We start from the raw sequence: 22,859 nt of genomic DNA on the forward strand, positions 1-22,859 counted from the left end.
CTATGACAAAGCTATTAAAAAGCAGAGATACCACTTTGCTGGCAAAGGTTCATATAGTCAAAGCTATGGTTTTTCCAGCAGTCATATAAGGATGTGAGAGTTAGACCATGAGGATGGCTGAGCACTGAAGAACTGATACTTTCAAATTGTGGTGCTGGAGAAGACTCAAGAGTCTCTTGGATTGCAAGGTGATCAAACCTGTCAATCCTAAAGGAAATCAACCCTGAATATTCATTGGAAAGACTATGTGAAGCTGAATCTCCAATACTTTCGCCACCTAATATGAAGAGCCAACGCACTGGAAAAGACTCTGATGTTGGGAAAGCTTAAAGGCAATGGAGAAGGCGGTAGCGTACCAAGTCGTGGACAGGAGTTTGAGCAAGCTCCAGGAGACGATGAAGGACAGGGAAACCTGGCATGCTGCAGTCCGTGGGGTCTCAAAGAGTCAGACATGACTGAGCGACTGAACAACCAACTCAGTGGACGTGAATTTGAGCAAACTCTGGGAGATAGTGGAGGACAAAGGAACCTGGCGTGCTACAGTCCATGAGGCTGCAAAGAGGTGGACATGATTTAGTGACTGAACAACCAACTTGAGGAGGAACCTCAAGGCTGCACTAATGTTTCTTGACTCCTCCTCCCTTATCTCTGCATCCTCTCCCTTCCCTGATTAGCAACTGTTTGAACCTGCCCATTGGAACTTGGAACATAATGGAGGCTGAATGAAGCCTATTTCCTGTAATCAGGAAACTAGGAACCAAATAAAAAGTTCTGTTCTCAGAAGGCCCACAGTACCCTGCTAGTTTTAAGCTGAAGCCTACAGGTAGATCTATAGCAATGAAGACTGCCACAGCTCACACTGTGGTCATCTGCCGTCACATTTAGTGTCATCGGTTTTGGTCTATGGGACTGGGACCTTCACTGTTTGGCTCCTCTTCCTTTTACTGCCTGTGTAAGTCACATATCATCCAAATCTCACAGTGGCACCTTTTATCTATATGTGGATCCACCAGGCCTTTGCCTGGGGTTCACCTTGTTTTGTGTGTGTGCTTGACAAACCCGTATGGAAGTATTATGCTTCGATTAAAAAGAATGAGGCAGCCCTCTATGTTCTGATGTGGAACCATCTTCACTATAGATTGTTCAGTGAAAAGGAAAATCAGTGTGCAGTGCAGTGTAAACAGTGTGCTTAAAAAAATAGAAAAGAGTATATAGACTTAAAAGTGCACAGATCCACAGAAATCTGTAAGAGTAGGGATAAGCAGATCAGAAGAACATGGGATCATCGAAGAAAAATGCTTCATTCTTTGCTGTGTACTCTTCTGCAACTTTTTTCATTTTGTACCACTTGCAAAAACATATTTTAAGAAGAAACTGAGGCAATAGAATGAATGCATGAATTAAAAGGTAATCCACATGTTTACTTCTAAATTTGCATCCTCCAATTTATTCTTATTCACGGTTTTTCTTCAAAAGCACCCACTGCTTATGTTATCAAATTTATTTTTTAAAGTACTTTTGATTTACAGTGTTGTATTACTATCAAGTGTACAGCAAGTGATTCAGCTATACATGTATGTATATATTTTTGAAGCTGAAAAATTTTATTCATTTATTAATTTTTCATCACATTGTATATTTATTTTTTACTGAAATATAGGTGATGATCAGTGTTGTGCTAATTACTGCTTACAGCAAAGTGACACAGTTATGCATAATATATGTGTACATATATATTCTTTTTCAGGTGTTTTCCCTTATCGGTTCTTATAAAATACTTAGTTACTTGTACTATACAGTAGGTCTTTGTTGGTTTTATATTATAAATAAATTTGACTTGTTTTTAACTCTCTAACTCTTCATACCCAAACTGGCCGTAGTACTTAAGCTCATCATAAGACTCAAGACTTTCTTTTTCACTTTGTTTCTGTAATGTTGTGTCTGCTACATAACACACAATAAATATTTGTTAAGTAAATTTTAAAAGTTTATTTCTGTGAATTATAAAGATATCAACTAACACCTTATTTTCTTCCCAAGAGAAGTTCCTAATGGTTCCTATACTCAGAGACCATCCCTTGCTGCCCTTACTTTAGAGTGACACCAGAGGACCTTTCCTAGAGCTCAGGCTTGATTGAAGTACTGGCCAGATTTAAAACTATTTATTTGGTGATCAGTAAATATAGAGAACAGGCTTGTGGATGCTGGGGGGAGGGAAGGAATAGGGTAGAGAAGGAGTAAGAGGTTGGGATTAGCAGATGCAAACTATTGTATATAGAATGGTTAAACAACAAGGTGCTACTATACAGGGAGTTATGTTTAATATCCTATGATAAACCAGAATGGAAAATAATATGAAAAAGTATGCATGTAGACATATAGATATCTGAATCACTTTTCTGTATAGCAGAAATGAACATAAATCAGTTATACACTGATTAAAGAAAATAATAAGCCAGATAAAAGCAAAAGAAACCAACAAAACAGAATAACTATAGAGCACCAGGAAAAGTGTTTGGTAGACTATATCATGTGGTAGTATAATTGTTATTAATTCCTTTTTTTGGAAATGCAGTTGTAAAGCTAAAGCAAAAAACTTGCATGCAGAAAAATAAATGGAAGAAAATAAAATAAGGAAAAGAAGTAGATGCAAGGTGGAAATAAGGGCAAAACAAGGGAAGAAAACAATCAAGCTCCTATTTTGTGTGCCATTTTGTGATTTTGTTCAGTCCCTCAAATAGCCTTGTGAGGGAGATTATTATGTTCTATATCACAGACATAAAAGACAAGAGTGACTAATGACCCTCCTGTTCCTATTTCTCAATAGCCATCCAGTAACAGAAACAGTAAAAACCTTGCTGCTGGGAAAGATTGAGGGCAGGAGGAGAACGGGGTGACTGAAGATGAGATGGTTAGATGGCATCACTGACTCAATGGACATGAGTTTGAGCAAACTCCCGGAGATAATGAGGGACAGGGAAGCCTGGCATGCTGCAGTCCATGGGCCTGCAAAGGATAGGACATGGCTTAGCAACTGAACAACAACAAGCAGAAACAGAGTTTAAGTCTAGATCTGCATAGATCACGAGAAGTCATCATGGTGACCAGGCTTTCTCTCTGAAGGAGGGACAGTCCCTTAAGATCCAAGCATAGGCTTTGGTCCTTATCTTGGCCTCTGTACATAAACAAGACTTAAAAACACATTCCTTAGTGTCATTTTTCTTTCCAGTTCTAATTTAAGATTTTGTGATTTGTGAACTTGCTAATAGCATACTTCCCCAAGTTTTGTAACAGTAAGATATGTATGTTGAAAAGCAAACTAACTGTGTTGAACATGATGAAGAGAATATTTCAATACAGTACTATACCCTAAATAGTATTGTTTTTATTAACAGGAGCTAAAAGAACAAGTGATAAATTCCTTATCATGTTATTTTAGCTGCTGTTAGGGTTGTGGTAGTAGGTTTTAATGACCTAATAAGACATTTTGAGGCTGGCTGAACTTAGGCTAAATGATTGTCACCCTCAATACAATATAAAATCAGCCAAGCCCCACTTAAGTACTTTAGGGCCTAATGTGGGCCCATATACCATAGTTCTAAATGCTTCACGAGTTATAATAAGATGTTGAATAAAATCTGTTCTACTTTTTTCTTTAACAAATAAACCACATCCCACATATGCGGGATGTCCAAAGTGAAAATAGTTGTCCCTTGGTCACTCCTGGGACCCCTGTGTGGGTCTATGGTTCACCCTTAGGAAGATGGACAAGGAGGAGAACAGTTCAGGCCTTCCAAGCAGCTTCAAAACTGTTTAGGAGGAAAATTCTGGGTTGCTGGATAGGAAGATAATGGTTTAGGACTGTGGTGACAGCTTCCTATAGTAATTTCCCCTTGATTTGCAAATACTGCCCCCATGAGGCAAAATGTGATGATGGTCAGAGGGGGTCCTCTAGGGTGTCAGTTCCACAGCAGGTACCCTTCTTGCCTGAGCAGATGCAGGGATAAAATGAACGTGAAGTTAGAATTTCCAATGAGTTCTTGTTTGAATATTGAGATACACATGATTTAACTCAATATCCAAATGTGTGAGTGTTCAATTGCTCAGTCATGTCCGACTCTTCGTGACCCCATGAACTGTGGCATGACATGTTCCTCTGTCCATGGAATTTTCCAGGCAAGAATACTGGAGTGCATTGCCATTTCCTTCTCCAGGGGATCTTCCCGACTCAGGGACCAAACCTGAGTCTATTGTTTCTCCTGCAATGGCAGGTGGGTAATTTATAATATCCTGATAACCTAAAGTAAAAATTTTGTAAACCCATTCAGACAAAAATAAATAAATATGTGTTGAGCAAATCAGGCTGTGTCAAACTCTATCTATAAAAATACACATTAATAGAAGGGAAGGCTAGACTAGCAATGGACTAGATTTGGGTCAAGAGCAGCACTCACAGTAATACTTAGAAAGATTTTCTGAATCTAGCCCCTGCTGAAAACTTGCTAGGAGATGGAGAGCATAGGGTGGCTCTGGTAGGGAAAATAGGAGGGGTTGATTATCTTTTCAGAAGATATTGGGGATTTCTGCTGCTATACTTGTCCATCTCTTCTTTTCTTCCCCTTGCACGGGAATGCAGAAGGCTCACCAAGTATGTGCCAATCTGCCGAGGATAGGGGCACACTGAGTCAGTGAGCCTCGGACTTTAAGTTTAAAAAATGAGAAGCTTTCAGGCCAACCAGACCAGTTGTTCAACGTGTCCTGGTGATGATTCACAGCATGGGTTCCTCGATGGACCAGAAATAGAAGTAGCTGGTGGGGAGCCATGTATATAATGGTGAAGAGATGGAACTCCAGATGGAAGGATTGGATGGGTTGACTAAGACCTCTGTCAAGCTGCTAAACCTCTGTATGCTATCATTTTCTTTAGATTTCAAGTGGAGCAAAGAGCAATATCTAACTTAACAGCTGGAGAAAAAAAATAGTGGAAGCAAACTCTAAGCATCAGTTCAGTTCAGTCACTCAGTTGTGTCTGACTCTTTGCGACCCCATGGACTGCAGCTTGCCAGGCTTCCCTGTCCATCACCAACTCCTGAAGCTTACTCAAACTCATGTCCATAAAGTTGGTGATGCCATCCAAACATCTCACTCTCTGTCATTCCCTTCTCTTCCTGCCTTCAATCTTTCCTAGCATCAGGGTCTTTTTCAACGAGTTAGTTCTTCACATCAGGTGGCCAAAATATTGGAATTTCAGCTTCAGCATTAGTCCTTCCAGTGAATATTCAGGATTGATTTCCTTTAGGATGGACTGGTTGGATCTCCTTGCAGTCCAACTCTAAGCCTAGGGCCCAATATATGAAACGAGTCAGTAAATGAGACTATTTTTTTTTTTTAACTGAAACATAGTTGATTTACAATACTGTGTTAATTACTGCTATACAACAAAGTGATTCAGTTATACACACACATATATATATATATATATTCTTTTTTAATATTCTTTTCCATTATGGTTTATTGTAGGATACCAAATGTAGTTCATTGTGCTATAGAATAGGACCTTGTTTTTTTACGCATTTACCCATGTGAGAGTTTGTGTCTGCTAACCCCCACCTCCCACTCCAACCCTCCCCCAGACCCTCTCCCTTGGCAGCCACAAGTCTGTTCTCTGTGTCTGTGGAGTCTGTTTCTGTTTCACAGATGGTTCATCTGTGTCATATTTTAGATTCCACATATATGTGATATCATATGGTATTTGTCTTTTTCCTTCTGACTTAATATGATAATCTTTAGTTGCATCATTGTGGCTGCAAATGGCAATGCCTCGTTCTTTTTTATGGGTTAGTAGTATTCTGCTGGATATCACAGAATACTTTATACATATATATATATCACATATATATACATATATATATCACATCTTTATTTATTCATCCATTGATAAAGTTGCTTCCACATCTTAGCTATTGTGAATAGTGCCACTATGAAAATTGGGATGCCTGTTCCTTTTTGCATTATAGTTTTCTCTGAATATATGTCCCGGAGGAGGATACCTTGGTCATATGGAAACTCTGTTTTTAGTTTTTTAAGGACTCCCCATACTATTCTCCATAATGGCTGCAGGGTTCCCTTTTCTCCACATCCTCTCTAGCATTTATTACTTGTAGACATTTTGATGTTAGCCATCCTGACTGATGTGAATGGATGCCTCATTGTAGTTTGGATTAGCATTTCTCTAATTATCAGTGATATAGAGCATATTTCCATGTGCCTATTCAAATACCACTATTGTTATTTCTTAAAAAAAAAAAATGTTTTCCAAGAGAGATGCTGAAGGCAGATTCAACTAAAGTGTTAAGGGGAAACAGCTGAATTTTGGTCAGGAGCCAAAGCCAGCATGAAGCTGGGTAACTGGAATCTGGAACATAGGCAGGAAGTGTGACCATGAATGACATGCTTTATGTAAATAAGGAGGGCTTTCAGGATCAATGTTTCCTTCTATTCAACACAGGGCTGCATCTGGGTCAGATATGACTTTTTTTTATTCCTTACCAAAACAAAAATGGACAATTGTACCTTGCTGAAATAATTTGTGAAACAGTAGGTTATATATGGAAGCAATAAAGAACTGAAAATGTTACCAACCACCTCCTCTTAAAGTAGGAACAAAACTAAGAGACCATTAGCACTACAGCCCTTCAAAAGTAAATAAAGATCAGAAGTTCCAAAGAAGTTCCCACCTGAGCCACTGATCAAATCAGACAGTAGGGCAGAAGCCACAGAATGGTCACACTGAAAAATATTTGGATCCCATGGACAGAGAAGCCTGGTAGATTACAGTCCATGGGGTTGCAAAGAGTTGGACACGACTGAGCAACTTCACTTTCACTTCCTTTCATCTCATTTGGCCCATTTGGCACTTTTCTTTTTTAACTATTTGAATTCAGGCCAATGCTTAAAAATCAAGAGATACCACAAGAAAATTGGGTTCTCTAGTCTCTTTTGAAATGGCAGAAATTCATGCACCTTTGACAACTTTCCTCCAGAAGGGCCATGATCTCTATGTTTAACAAACACTAAGCCAGTGCAAGTTTTAAAGCATGAAAAAAAAAAAAAAAAAAAAAGACAGCTGTTTGGTTCCTTTTTCACAGACATTTCATTACAAAATAGGCTATCAGAACAAAAGTGAGACAAATATTCACTAATGAGAAACTTCAAATGTATCAGAAATCCAAGTCTGACAGAAAAAGGAATCTTTAGAACAAGAAGACTCTCAAATTCAAACAGAGCCAGAGGAAAAAAAACAGTAAAGAGGAAGGAACTCATTGCTAGAGAAGTAACATCAAAGATGGTAAAAGAGACAAGCAAATGCCAGACAAAAGAAGAAGAATGAGATCAAAGAAAGACAGCGTAGCAGTTTCTGGGGCCTCATACATTTAACATCAAAGCAAGCTTTCTCCTGAGATTCAACCAGTTGGAGCCCACCTGCGACATCAGAAAACTCATCAGGTTTCCAGATGGACCAAGACATTCAGACTGTAAGTGAAACTTTACAATCTAACACCTAGTTTTCTTGACCACTAAGAACAATAAAAGGCTCAACATCCAATTTTCCAAGCACAAACAAATAAAAGAAATGAAAGCAGTCACATTGACAAAAAGGACAATAAGGTAGAACAATTTTAGAAGTAAATTGCTAGTGTTCTCTTTTGTATGAAAACAAATATTTGCTAAATCTCTTATGTTTGAATTATATCTCTTGCATTAAATATTCAAAAATAGACAAGATGTGTTCCATGTCCTTGGAAAACTTTTTTTTTTTTAGAGGATATACCAAAATACTCAACAAATATTTATTTGGTGTCTATTATATATCAGGCTTCATTTTAAGTGCTTGGAATATGTTAATGAAAAGAACAAACGCCTACCCTTGTGATGCTTGAGTTTTAGCAGGAGAGACAATCTATAAGCAATACCCATAAAAAGGTAGTGAATTACACAGTAAGAAAGAAGATAACAAAGACTATGGAAAGAATAACAAAAATAGATGTTGGTAATGGGGTTGGGAGTTCAAAGATTAGGAAAACAGTTTGCAATGTTAAACGTATTAATTGTAGCTTAGCTGGTAAAGAATCTGCCTGCAATGCGGAAGACCTGGGTTCTATCCCTGGAGAAGGGAAAGGCTACCCACTCCAGTATTCTGGCCTGGAGAATTCCATGGACTGTATAATCCATAGGGTCCAAAGAGCTGGACATGACTGAGACTTTCACTTTCACTTTCAGGGATTGTTGAGATAATGTCATTTAAGCCAGGACTTAACGACAACAAGAAAAAAAGTGAATTTGTCATATTGCTATCTGGAAAGAACTAGCTCAGGGCATCTGGTTCCCTTACAGTATCACAACTATTCTGTGTTATAGGAGCCCATGTTGTAGAGGAAGCTGTATGTCCTGAAATACTCAATACAATCAATATCTTCCCCTCTGACCCTCATGATGAAATATGCTCAAGTCTGAATGGAAAGGCAAAATCATATCAAGTTCACCCTAAACAATCAAAACGGTGAATGGAGACGTTTGTACCATACAACAAGGGTTGGCTTAAAAACAAAGATTAATTCAAGGAGACTCAAGTTTGAAGGAAGTGTGTGTGTGCTCAGTTGTGTCCAGCTCTCAGTCATGTCAGCTCCTCTGACCATGGAAATTTTACAAGGGCAATTATAAACAAAATGGTGATATATTTGTGAGACAGTAAGAAGAATATACAACACAGCCACTGAAATAACTGAGAAAAGCTCCATCATTCTAGGATAGATATCTAGGAAATCAAATAAACAAAAGTAAACAATATTTTAAGGATGCTGACTGAATTAGAAGAATGCTGAAGACAGTGAGGCTGAAATGTGCCTCCTACCCAAAGAAAAGGTGACACACATTTCACATTCAAGTGTGCACTGACTAGTTTTCCTTAAAAAAAAAAAAAAAAAAAGAAAAGAAAAGAAAATAGATACTGATCAGCTAGTTCTAGCAAGTTCTCTTTCTTTCTTTTGTTCCCCCTTTCAAATGAATATGAAACTATAAATGATCAAAGGTCCTTTTCAAAGACAGACACAACATATCTAGTTCCAGTGTTCTGAAAATCTAAAAACCAGAAGGAAACTTCTATAGGATTTGAGAGAGAAGTTACTTAGTTTAATTGTTGTTGAAGTAAAATGTCCATATAAATTATTTCAAGCTTCAGACTGCAAAAAATTAGCTAAGTTAGTATCCATATAGCTTTTATTCAGAAATTGTTGAAAACAAAGGTGCAAAATACCATTTTGGAAGAACCTCTTAATTGAAAAGTTACTGCTGGGAAGAACATTTCTGCAAACAGCAAAGGTAATATGCCAAGAATCCTTCAGAAGACCTCAGGGTAGGAAATCTTGTTGTTGTTGTTGTTTTTTCTTTTTTTGAAGTATAGTTGATTTTTAGTGTGTTAATTTCAGAAGTACAGCAAAATTTTATACGTGTGTGTGTGGGTGTGCATACTGTTTTTCAGAATTCTTTTCCAGATTACTTTCTATTGTTGGTTATTACATATTGAATACAGTTCCTCATGCTGTATAGTAAGTGCTTGACCCTTGACAGGAAATCTTTTAATTCTCACATTAATTCAATCAAGCTATGTTGTTTATATGAGATCAGTATTATCATTATCCTCATTTTATGTAAAAGGAAAATTCATCTCATAACAGTTAGGTATTTTGCCCAAGGTCCTATAGAAAGTACTAGAAAGATCTGGGTTTATTTCCAGCAAGAGAAGCTCCAAAGACAGTGATTTTAACCACTTCCCTGTGAAAGCTGATGATAGATGCTAATACAAATTTATGTGATTTGTAACAAGTTGCCATAAAATAGAATTTCCTTTAAAAAGTGTTTCAAAGTGGAAAAATTTACGGGCAGATTAATTAATAATAGAATAATAGCTTGCATGTGTGATAAGTCACTTTAATGGTATCTGACTCTTGCTACCCTGTGGACTGTAGCCCGCCAGGCTCTTCTATTCATGAGATTTTCCAGGCAAAAATACTGGAGTAGGTTGCGATGCCCTCCTCCAAGGGATGTTCTTGACCCAGGGATAGAATCCGCATCTCATGTCTCCTGCACTGGCAGGCAGACTTGTTACCACTAGCACCATCTGTGAAGTCCTCAGATGTTTTTGTTGTTGTTTTGTTTTGTTTTTAATAGCTTTACTAATACTTTTTCCTGGTGCTTGTAACTCTTGATATTCAGTAAACTCTACTTGTGCTTGAGTTATTGGTGAAATAGTTTTAATACTGATTACAGAGTATCATCCTGTAAATTCATTTCATCACACTCCTCCAGGGGATCACCTCCAGGGGGTCTTCCCCACCCTAGATTGAACCACTGTCTCTGATCGCTTCATATGTTGGCAGGCAGGTTCTTTAGCACTGGTGCCACCTGGGAAGCCCATGACAATAGCTTTGGTAATCAAAATGCAAAGTAGGTAGGGATTGAAGAAAAAAAAAAATCTGGGCTTCCTAGACAATAATCCAAAACTATAGTCTACAAAGTTATTAATCATCAGTCAGTGAGTTCAGTCACTCAGTCGTGTCCAACTCTTTGCGGCCCCATGAACCACAGCATGCCAGGCCTCTCTGTCCATCACCAACTCCCAGAGTCTATCCAAACCCATGTCCATTGAGTTGGTGATGCCATCCAACCATCTCATCCTCTGCATCCCCTTCTCCTCCTGCCCTCAATCTTTCCCAGAATCAGGGTCTTTCCAAATGAGTCAGCTCTTTGCATCAGGTGGTCAAAGTATTAGAGTTTCAGCTTCAACATCAGTCCTTCCGATGAACACCCAGGACTGATCTCGTTTAGGATGGACTGGTTGGATTTCCTTGCAGTCCAAGGAACTCTCAAGCGTCTTCTCCAACACCACAGTTCAAAAGCATCAAATCTTTGGTGCTGAGCTTTCTTTATAGTCCAACTCTCACATTCATACTTGACTAATGGAAAAAACCATAGCTTTGACTAGACAGACCTTTGTTGGCAAAGTAATATCTCTGCTTTTTAATATGCTGTCTAGGTTGGTCATAACTTTCCTTCCAAGGAGTAAGCATCTTTTAATTTCATGGCTGCAATCACCATCTGTAGTGAATTTGGAGCAAAGAAAAATAAAGTCTGACACTCTTTCCACTGTTTCCCCATCTATTTGCCATGAAGTGATGGGACCGGATTCCATGATCTTAGTCTTCTGAATGTTGAGCTTTAAGCCAACTTTTTCACTCTCTTCCTTCACTTTCATCAAGAGGCTCTTTAGTTCTTCTTCACTTTCTGCCATAAAGGTGGTATCATCTGCATATCTGAAGTTATTGATATTTCTCCCAGCAATCTTGATTCCAGTTTGTGCTTCTTCCAGCCCAACATTTCTCATGATGTTGCAGAGTGACAATATACAGCCTTGACGTACTCCTTTTCCTATCTGGAACCAGTCTGTTGGTCCATGTCCAGTTCTAACTGTTGCTTCCTGACCTGCATATAGGTTTCTCAAGAGGCAGGTCAGGTGGTCTGGTATTCCCAACTCTTTTAGAATTTTCCACAGTTTATTGTGATCCACACAGTCAAAGGCTTTGGCATAGTCATTAAAGCAGAAATAGATATTTTTCTGGAACTCTCTTGCTTTTTCCATGATCCAGCAGATGTTGGCAATATGATCTCTGGTTCCTCTGCTTTTCCTAAAACCATCTTGAACATCTGGTAGTTCATGGTTCACATATTGCTGATGCCTGTCTTGGAGAATTTTAAGCATCAATTTACTAGCATGTGAGATGAGTGCAATTATGCAGTAGTTTGAGCATTCTTTGGCATTGCCTTTCTTTATGATTGGAATGAAAACTGACCTTTTCCAGTACCATGGCCACTGCTGAGTTTTCCATATTTGCTGGCATATTGAATGCAGAACTTTCACAGCATCATCTTCCAGTTTTTGAAATAGCTCAACTAAAATTCCATCACCAAAACTAGCTTTGTTCATAGTGACGCTTCCTAAAACCCGCTTGACTTCAGATTCCAGGATGTCTGGCTCTAGGTGAGTGATCACACCATAGTGATTATCTGGGTTGTGAACCTCTTTTTTGTACTGTTCTTCTATGTATTCTTGCCACCTCTTCTTAATATCTTCTGCTTCTGTTAGGTCCCTACCATTTCTGTCCTTTATTGAGCCCATCTTCGCATGAAATGTTCCCTTGGTATCTCTAATTTTCCTGAAGAGAAAATTAGTCTAGTCTAATTTTCCATTCTAGTCTTTCCCATTCTATTGGTTTTTTCCTCTATTTCTTTGCTTTAATTGCTGAGGAAGGCTTTCTTATCTCTCCTTGCTAGTCTTTGGAACTCTACATTCAAATGGGTTTCTCTTTCCTTTTCTCCTTTGCTTTTCACTTCCCTTCTTTTCACAGCTATTTGTAAGGCCTCTTCAGACAGACATTTTGCTTTTTTGCATTTCTTTTTCTTGGGGATGCTTTTGATTCCCATCTCCTGTACAATGTCACGAACTTCCGTCCATAGTTCTTCAGTCAGGCTCTCTATCAGATCTAGTCCCTTAAATCTATTTCTCACTTCCACTGTATAGTCATAAGGGATTTGATTTATGTCATACCTGAATGGTCTAGTGGTTTTCTCCACGTTCTTTAATTTCAGTCTGAATTTGGCAATAAGGAGTTCATGATATAAGCCACAGTCAGCTCCCGGTCTTGCTTTTGCTGACTGTATAGAGCTTCTCCATCTTTGGCTGCAAAGAACATAATCAATCTGATTTTGATGTTGACCACCTGGTGATGTCCATATGTAGAGTCTTCTCTTGTGTTGTAGGAAGAGGGTGTTTACTATGACCAGTGTGTTCTCTTGGCAGAACTCTATTGACCTTCGCCCTGCTTCATTCTGTATTCCAAGGTCAAATTTGCCTGTTACCCCAGGTGTTTCTTGACTTCCTACTTTTGCATTCCAGTCCCCTATAATGAAAAGGACATCTTTTTTGGGTGTTAGTTCTAGAAGGTCTTGTAGGTCTTCATAGAACTGTTCAACTTCAGCTTCTTCAGTGTTACTGTTAGGGGCATATACTTGGATTATCGTGATATTGAATGGTTTGCCTTGGAAACTAACAGAGATCATTCTGTCATTTTTGTAATTGTATCCATGTACTAGGGATTATTTTCTAAGTCATTTTTAAAAAACCTAAATGTTACACTGTCTACATAGCAAAAATCATAAAAGAGGACATAATCAAAAATTAATAAAAACAATAGAATAAAGCAAAAATGATCATCCTTATGGTTGTAGTTCAGTTCAGTTCAGTCGCTCAGTCCTTTCTGACTCTTTGCGACCCCATGAATCAAACCACGCCAGGCATCCCTGTCCATCACCTACTCCCAGAGTTCACTCAGACTCATGTCCATCGAGTCATTGATGCCATCCAGCCATCTCATCCTCTGTTGTCCCCTTCTCCTCCTGCCCCCAATCCCTCTCAGGATCAGAGTATTTTCCCATGAGTCAACTCTTCGCATGAGGTGGCCAAAGTTGTAGTAATACAGTTAAATTTTTTCTAAACTTCCTCAGGTGGTTAATAGTCTCATATTTCCTTAATAAACAAACACCAGACATGTGTGGTTTGCAATTAACACACTTATAGCAGAAAACACCAAAATGATTATTTTTTAAAAGTTGGAATTGGGGACAAGGACACATCAATTAAATTTATGCAAACTTAAAGCAGAGATAGAAAAATTAGTACCATTAAAAATAAAAATTAAGATTAAAACTATAAAAGCTGTTGTAAAAATTGCCTGGGGGCTTCCTTGATGGCTCAGTGGTAAGGAGTCCACCTGACAATGTAGGATTAATCCTGGATCAGGAAGATACCCTGGAGAAAGAAATGGCAATCCTCTCCATAGTATTATTGCTTGGAGAACACCATGGGCAGAGGAGCCTGGTGGGCTACTGTCCATGGGGTCACAAAGAGTCAGATATGATTTAGCGACTCAATAACTACAACAAGTACTAATTTTTGTGGTCCTTAATTTAAAATGCCTATAAGGAATAGATATGTATGTATATTAAATAGTCAATCAAATGCCAAAAAAAAGAGAAAAGCTTATTTCTAGCAATTAGATGTTGATTGACACTGTCCTGATGTGAGTTGCATGTTTTCTAGGATTCAGGGATCAGGAGCCAGGCTAAAGGAAGTGGTCATTGCTTTTCCAGTTCAGTTTGCTAGATGAGTCATCTAATAGGCAGAGTTTAAGGAGAAAAGCTAGTGTTCAGAATTTGAGTGAAACTAAGATGCCAGCTGAGCTAAGCAGGAGAACAGTTTAAAAATGATCAATTTTCATTTTTTTTGCAAATAATTGCTAAAATCATTTGACCCTCCCTGGTCATGCACAGCAGTGATCTTAGTCTGGATGACTTGCTGAAAAAAAACATAGTTTAAAGCAAGATTTTGATTTTTGTTCTTGCAATTTTAATAAATCAGATAAAGTTATAAATGCAAATGATTTAAGGGATATGACTAGTAGTATACAATTAAAAGTACACAAGTATAGCTTACAAATCTTTATGAACTATTTAGAAAAATTACTACTAGAGACATAGGAAAGAAAATCAGTAATATATGAAGCACGATTTTCCATTCTAACTTATCTGATAATGAACTAAATCTATAATTCAATAGTATAATTATAATCTCAAATTCTCAACTACTCGAAAAATTTAAAATATAAAACAGGTTAAAAATTTACATTCACACTGAGACATGCAGAAATACAATTTTGCTTCTTTCCCCACATGAATTTAATATATTCACCAGTCCCTGATTCCTCTGTAGCAGAAAAATCTAACCTTGATGATAGGTTAGATGATAGGTTAGAATGTTAGTGCCTATTTAAAATTTAGTTAGTGTCTATTTAAAATTTACTGCACTATTCTGTATGTGCTGAGGTATATGGGGTTTCTTCTTGCTCCTTCTTTTCATTTCCATGCGCTTATCACTGACTGGGGGCTTGTGGATAGCCTTGCATGGGTATAAAGTGTCTGCTTCGGTAGCCATTGTCCATGGTACCTGTGATGGCTTCAGGCTGTGGGGTCTAGTCATCTGAACATTTGGACCTCCAAATCAGCTAGTAGGACTTTATACACGCACTGAAGACCTCAGTCCATCCATATTCCCCATGCTGCTTTCATGGCCCAGGGGACCTCAGCAGTCTACCTCATACAGTGCCCCAGTGATCAGGCCATTAAGACCCAACCCTCAGAAACCTCTATGCTGCTGCTTCTTATAGCTGTTGCTAGCCTGTCTCTCTTGCAGCTAAGTTTCACTCTGAGGCCATGATAAATCTGAAGCATTTTTAACAGGCTTACAGGCATCACTGTTGTAGGAATCAGGGGAGAAATAACTCCTTGCATTTTCCAAAATCTGTCTTGTGACTTTCATCCACATTCACTCCATTCACTCATCAGGTTTCAGTCTCCCAGAGAGAAGCAAAAAGAGAGGTCCCACAGTATGTAATCTATGGTACTTTTGTTTCCACTAACTTTTTCCTAATATCTTCCACCCAGACTAGAAAGAGTTTTCTTTCCTTGATGAAATGGGAAATTACAATTTTGTAATATATACTCTCCTCCATACTGTTTGACTTAAAAACTCTCTACTCCAAATCCTTCAAACATGTTTCTTTTTCTGTTTTGCTACTTAATTATTTTAAAAAATTGTTCTTTCTTTTTTTTGAATATTGACCTAATGTTTTCTTAAATCACAGCTGAGTGAAGTAGAACTTTTTTTTTTTTTTCACAAATTGAAGGTGGCCCAAAAAATGAACAAAATTTTCATTATATATTTAAAATTATAAAAAGAATAATAACTTATGTCCACACAAAACCTCAACATTAATAATTACAGCAGCTTTATCCATAGCTGTCAAAATTTGGAAGCAATGAAGATGTCTTTCTGTAAGTGAATGTGTAAACAAACTGCGCTATGTACACACAATGGAATATTAGTCAATGCTAAAACAATAAATGAACTTTCTAGCCATATAAAGATATGGTAAAACCTTAAATTCATATTATTAAGTGAAAGAAGCCAGTCTGAAATGGTTATTTACTGTGTGATTCCAACAATATGACATTCTGGAAAAGGTAAAACTATTGAAACAGTTAAAAGATCAATGGTTGCCAGGGATTAGAATCAGGGGCTGGGGGAAGGATGAATTAGCAAAGAAAAGAGGATTTTTACAGCAGTGAAACTGTTCTATATGATGCTATACTGGTGGATGCATGTAATAATACATCTGTCCAAACCTATAGAATGTATAATACCAAAAGTAAAACATAATGTATGCTATGGACTTTGGGTGATCGTGATGTGTGAATGTAGGTCCACCAATTGAAACAAACCACTGATGGAAGCTTTTGTCAATGGGAGAGGAGACTATGCATGTTTGGGGGCACAGAGTAAGTGGGAAAACTCTCCACCTTCCTCTCAATTCTGCTGTGAAACAAAAGCTGCTCTAACATAATAAAGTGTTTTAAAAAATAAATACAAATAACAAATAGTCAACTCTGTTTTTAACCTCACAAATTTGATTTATGCAATTTACAAAAGGGAAATGAATCTTTTTAATGCAAATGACTCAAATTGAAAATATTGGAATACTGCAATAAATCAACAAGGAAATTATCGAAGCAATGTTTTTGCAAAGTATTTTTAGAATTGACAAACTCACTTTTTTTTTTGTTTTCCAGAATATGTCTCAAGAGATATGAGTCATTTTTAAATAGAGTCAAAGATAAAACTTCCAGAGTTTTACTGAAAGACAAATTTAGACTTGATCTAAATACTTGGCAAAAGAAAACTAGAGCTCAAACTCATTTACAATTTAAAGTGGGAGCACATGTATTTCAAGGCAAATAGATCATACATGTGGTTCAGTCAAAGAGAATCTATTAATTTATCATCTATTAATATAATTCAACCCACCAACAGCTTAAATGCAAAATACTCTGTATTCTGTCACATGAATTTTTGAAATACCAATCAATGAATAAAACTGAGCATTCATTCATTTCAAACAAATAATAAATAAGTAAGCATCTAAATAATTTATGTGGAAAATGGGACTAGAAGTATCTCTTTAATGTGATATGGAATCAGAATCAGTATATACTGGGAAATATACAAAAATACTGTTATTTTTGTTGTTTTTTTATTTTTTTCCTAATGTTCTATACCATAATTATTGTTTATTGCTGTTTTGGCTATATTTTAGAAAGTTTTGGTGAGGACAATGAAACAAAAAATGTATAAATATTGGCTTGTAAAAAGAGGCAAGTATTTTAGGTATTTCATATGATTAGTACCTTCAAAAGTTCAATGAAATTAGCTAAAAAATATATTATTTAATGTGCAGGTGTCTGGATTGAGAAAACAATAGGAGAGGCATATAATTTTCTTAATGCAATTGCTAATTAATAAAAAACAAGGAATTTACACTGGAATTTATTGAGATATAAATGACATATAATGTTATGCTGGTTTTGTATAGCATAATGATCTGATATTTGCACAATATGTTTTTTAGATTTAATACAGTGGAAATTGTTAAAAGCTTGAAATTCAGTGGAATTAAGTTGATGATGAATATGTGAATGAGAAAAGTAAACTAATAACCGTAGGTGAGAGGCCTTACCAAAAATATTTTGAAAATAGAAACAGACCCTGAATTATTATATAGGAAGATGAAATATTTAAAAAACAACATTCTTCATTGAGTAAATATGTTCATGGAAATAACAAATTCCATATTAATTCTCAAACTTCCAATAGACTACTTTAAATAAAATTATTCTGAAATTAAATTTTAAAATTAAGAAGGCAAAATATAAAATAATTATATTAGAGTAAAATAATAGAAAACAGACATGAGCAGCAGGGTTAATCATTCTTATCATAAATGTATAAAGAAATAATTTTTAAAAATAGTGTGGAATTTATGCGGGAAAAAGTAGACATCTGTAAACAGCCCTTGCTTAATCTGTAGCTATTCATATAAGAAGACATTTCCACTGGGAGAACAAATCCTTCTGAAATACACTCAAGCATTCATACGATTTAAGTATTATATGCCCAAGGTAACATTTCAAAGCAGGGAACAAAAACTGGGTTACTCACTAAATGGTATTGGGATAAACCTCATGATAGAAACTACTCTGCTTCTGTTTTAAAATAGGAAGAATATTCATAACAGTTCAGGTTTGTTTTAAAAAGAATATTTTCTTTCAAAAAGTAATTTGTAGTAATTTTTACTGGAAAGGGAAGTGGTAAACAGAAATACTATTCCATCGCTTTCCCAGAAACAACTACCATTAATAGCTCAGTGTTATTTCCTCAGATCTAAATTGTAAGCCCATTTTTTATTATTGACATCATACCTTACTCCCAACTATAACTCCTGTATTTTTAAATCAACATTCCACTCATTTTCCACTTTACAACAAATGTTTTCTAAGCACCGTTATTGACAACTAAGTAAGAGCCTATTATATCAATATTCAACTTTTCCCTCTAAATAAATGTATGAGTTATGTGAATTGTTTCCTATTTTTCATCTTCATAAAGTATTTCCATAACAGCTGTGTTGATAAGGTGTTTTTGATACAATACAGAATAAACTAGGCCTGAATAGAGGTATATTTTGTTTGTCCCTTGGTTTTACTTTGATTGTACTCTCTAAGATATTTGCATAAGAGATAAATATAAAGATGTTGATTTTCTTTGCTTTTTTCTTCCTTCTGTAAATTATTGTTGTATTTAGTATTAAAAGGGTTCAGAAAGAATGTAAAATAGTTTTGTAAAATAAGCTCTTAAAAAGAAAGCAATTATAGTTATTTTTATGTGGCCTAATCAGTATCCTTTTAAATGTAATCAAGTGGCATCTGTAATTATTTGAGCCACTTGGCTCATGCTACAACTGAATCTACTGAAATTCACTTGCTTACTTTTCTTTTCCTTTACTCCTTTTTTAGAGCTTATAACTAAAAGTTGTTTTTTTTTTTTTTTTTTTCTTCCATGAAGCTTAGTTTTGGAGGAATTCCAGTACCAGGCAAACCTGGGACCTTTTTAAAGAAAAACTTCCATGGATGTATTGAAAACCTTTACTACAATGGAGTAAACATAATTGACCTGGCTAAAAGGCGAAAGCATCAGATCTATACTGTGGTAAGTCAGCATCCATTCCAGCTTGATGATTTCTAACATTTCAATGTGGTTAAGACTTGCTTTCCCCATCATACATCTGGCACTTCCTCAAAATACATTTACATCACACTCTTGGATGTCTTAAAGAGACTCCAAGGTGAAACTGGAGAGAGGGAGGCACAGTAGGGACTGAGTGGGTATGAACTGCATAACTGGGGGAAACCAGTGTTTTAGAGGTACCTACTGAATTGGATGGAGGAGCCTGGAGGGCTACAGTCCACAGGGTCGCAAAGAGTTGGACACGACTGAGTGACTTCACTTTCACTTTCACTTCACTGAAATCTATGTTCCTGGTTTGAGTTTGTGCCATCTGTGGGCGGGGCTTGCAATCTATACTGGGTTGAATGAATCTCTTTATTATCCCTGAGAAATGCAGCAAAAGAACCACAGATTCTATTAAATTCTATTGCTGGTGAATTATATATTTGTCTACTTACTGCTGTTGTTAAAAAGTTGGGCATTTTGAAGAACAGAGGTTAAATTTTTGATGTTGCTCCTTGGGTCTCAAGATCCCAATACATACTTGCTTTCTTCTTTCCACCATTTAGGAGTTTCCTTGGTTTTATTTATATATAATGTTAGAGTTTTTAGTTGTACCTAGTGGAAGAAATAGAGAAAATCATACTACTCCATCCTGCAAGAAGCAGAGGTCCATTAAACTAACAGTATTGTAAAAGCTTTCACAAGACTAGACCCCCTTATCATTGACTAGTAGATGATGCTTCTCCTTGCAATCTGATCACTGGACTACCTGGAAAAATTGGAATTTAAATGATCTTGGGTGTTTTTTCCCTTGATAAGTATAATGTGTAAAAAATATTTTATGTTTGGAGGTTCCACATATTAACACTTTTTTTTTTTTTTTTTTTTTTTTTAAGTAGCCATTGGATTCCAGCATGAGAAACAGCCTTGCTTGTGGAAAATCACAGTTTGGTTAAAGTCTATAATATTTTAAAACACTTGTCCCTAGCTCAGGCTCCAGGCTTTTGACAATGTTACCCATATGTGCCAAGGTTATTCATTAACTAATTAACTAATCCACATTGCAGGCAAATTCTTTACCAGCTGAGCCAACAGGGGAGCTCGTGAATACTGGAGTAGATAGCCTATCCCTTCTCCAGCAGAGCTTCCCGACCCAGGAGTAGAACCACAGTCTCTTGCATGGCAGGCAGATTCTTTACCAGCTGAGCTACCAAGTTAGGAAGTCCTAACGTTATTTATTAACTAATTAACCTAAGCACTAACTTGCTGATGACTTTTTGTTTAGGCGTAGGTCAGGAAAGCATACTCCTGCCCATTGCTCCTCAATATTATTCCTGCAAAATATTTCATAACATACACATTTCATTGAGTTTAATCTACAGAAACAGTGGGATCACACATCACTAGGAGTTTGAAAGTGACACTCAGTAATGTCTGACTCTTTGTGACCCCCTTGGAATTCTCCAGGCCATGGAATTCTCCAGGAGTGGGTAGCCCTTCCCTTTTCCAGGGGATCTTCCCAATCTAGGGATCAAACCCAGGTCTCCTGCATTGCAGGTGGATTCTTTACCAGCTGAGCCACAAGGGAAGCCCAAGAATACTATTTCTTCTCCAGAGGATCTTCCTGACCCAGGAATCGAACCTGGGTCTTCTGCATTGCAGGTGGATTCTTTATCAACTGAACTAGTTTAGCTTAGACTAATATCATGAATGTCAACGTACCTGAAAGGAGAACAGAACTACCTGTCATTATGGGAAGAGTTGGAATCACAATTTGAAACACACAAAACTTAATGAAACATTGCTACTTTCGTTGTTCACAAACTGGCTTCAGGAGTGTGAGAACCTGAGCCTTAGATATAAATAAACTCAATTCCTATTGTTATCAAGTTCAAACTTGCACTGTTTGCCCCTCAATAGGCCAATAAATGGAGAGATGAGGCGTTGGGGCAAGAAATAGCGACTTTCCTCAGAAAGCCAGCAGACCTAGGAGTCCCAAAGAACCATCTTTTCCAAGCTAAAATTTAGACTTTTTAATGCTACAATAGGAGGGAGTGAGCCTGTTGCACACTTGTTGGTGTAAAAATCCTTTGTTATTGCAGCTGTCCACATAGGTCAGATCATGGTGTTCCTCAAACCTCCAATAAGACAGATGTTATTCTCTGTTTGGCAAGTTTTACCTATATGAATGAAAAAGTGTTATATCTTTAATGAGCAGAGCATTGAGAAAGGGCTCTCCTGTATATTTCAGGCTATGGACAACATTCTTAACTTGTAGTAAAAGCAACAGAATATAAAAGTTAAAGTAAAAGAAACATATCCAATATGGAGTCAGATTTGTCTTCACTATTACACTTTGGCAACACTCATAGAAAACTCCACACATAAATTAAGTTAGGAAATATATTGAATAATAAGATATGTTAAATAATAAGTCATTGAATATACAGAGCACAAAAAGGGAAGTCAGGGAGAATAAGGAGGGGGAAATCCCGTGAATTTATGAATATTGATAGCTTTCATCATTTCCTTTTTGGAGAGGATCATTAGCTACAATTTTAATAAATGTTTTGTTGATTTTAAACTATTATAGCACTTACCAAGCTACCAAAATTTCACTACCATACTTGATTTCTCAGAGTTTAATTGGCAGTATTATTAATATGAATCATAAAGAATCTATTTTATCATTAATGCACTTGAGGGGGAAATTCAAAAAAAAATAATTTTTGGTTCTTTGCAGATAAAGAACCATTAGTGTTAAACTTCTCAATTTAAAGGGTGGGATAAACATATTATTTTTCTCCCAAATTGCTTCTATCACCTTGCTTAGGTGAAATTTCCTATCACTACACACACACACACACACACACACACACACACACATTTATACACTTTGTCTCTTTTCTTTAGGAATTCCACATGGAAAGGAATTGTTTGCACCATTAATTACACGTACAAACAGTTTTATTCCCCTACTCAGGCTTACAGTTTCCCCCAAAGACATGGTATCAACTACAAAATCAGCTTTGTTCCAAGTCACTAAGCCACAGATGTGCTAAGTAAGGGCTTTTGAGAAGGATGATGTTTTTGTCCTTTGCCAGTGTTCACAGGCTCTCACAGTTACTGAGTTTGGGAAAGTTCGGAGTTGAGCAGGAGACTCAGGGAATCAACAAATCAGGCAACAAATTTAAGGTAATACCCATAAGTTACAAAAGGTAATTCAAGAAGCACAAGTCACATCCAGCACAGAACCCTCTCTGACAGGCTGCATTTCTGCAGCATCCCTATTGCAATTCATCATTCCTTTCTTGTGGGATCTGCCCACTCCTTGGAGATTTAACAGCTGTTCCATGGGGACAATTCAATTTAGTCTTTATAGCTCGATTTGACTACAAGACGATCCTCCACATCCCGAGATGCAGTAAAACTAACAGCTTAGAGGAGACATAAAAAGCACCTCACTTTTCTACTTCAAATCTTGCACACTATGCTAATATAGTACCATATAACAAACAATCAGAAAATAAATGGTCCATTGAAGTGTGTGTACAGTACCTGTAATGTG

General features: G+C 36.9%; 1 protein-coding gene across 2 annotated transcripts in view; it reads left to right on the forward strand.

Annotated features, from left to right (window-relative positions):
- Positions 1-22,859, forward strand: part of CNTNAP5 (contactin associated protein family member 5) — a 1,075,483-nt gene that overhangs the window by 516,533 nt on the left and 536,091 nt on the right. The window contains exon 7 of one of the 2 annotated variants that reach the window (XM_068967132.1): positions 19,127-19,270. In XM_068967132.1, coding sequence (XP_068823233.1) covers positions 19,127-19,270 — 144 coding nt within the window. The remainder of the gene's footprint in view (positions 1-19,126; positions 19,271-22,859) is intronic. The other variant, XM_068967133.1, reaches the window with a different exon arrangement.

This window comes from Capricornis sumatraensis, chromosome 3, assembly GCF_032405125.1.
Source record: "Capricornis sumatraensis isolate serow.1 chromosome 3, serow.2, whole genome shotgun sequence".
Taxonomy (NCBI): domain Eukaryota; kingdom Metazoa; phylum Chordata; class Mammalia; order Artiodactyla; family Bovidae; genus Capricornis; species Capricornis sumatraensis.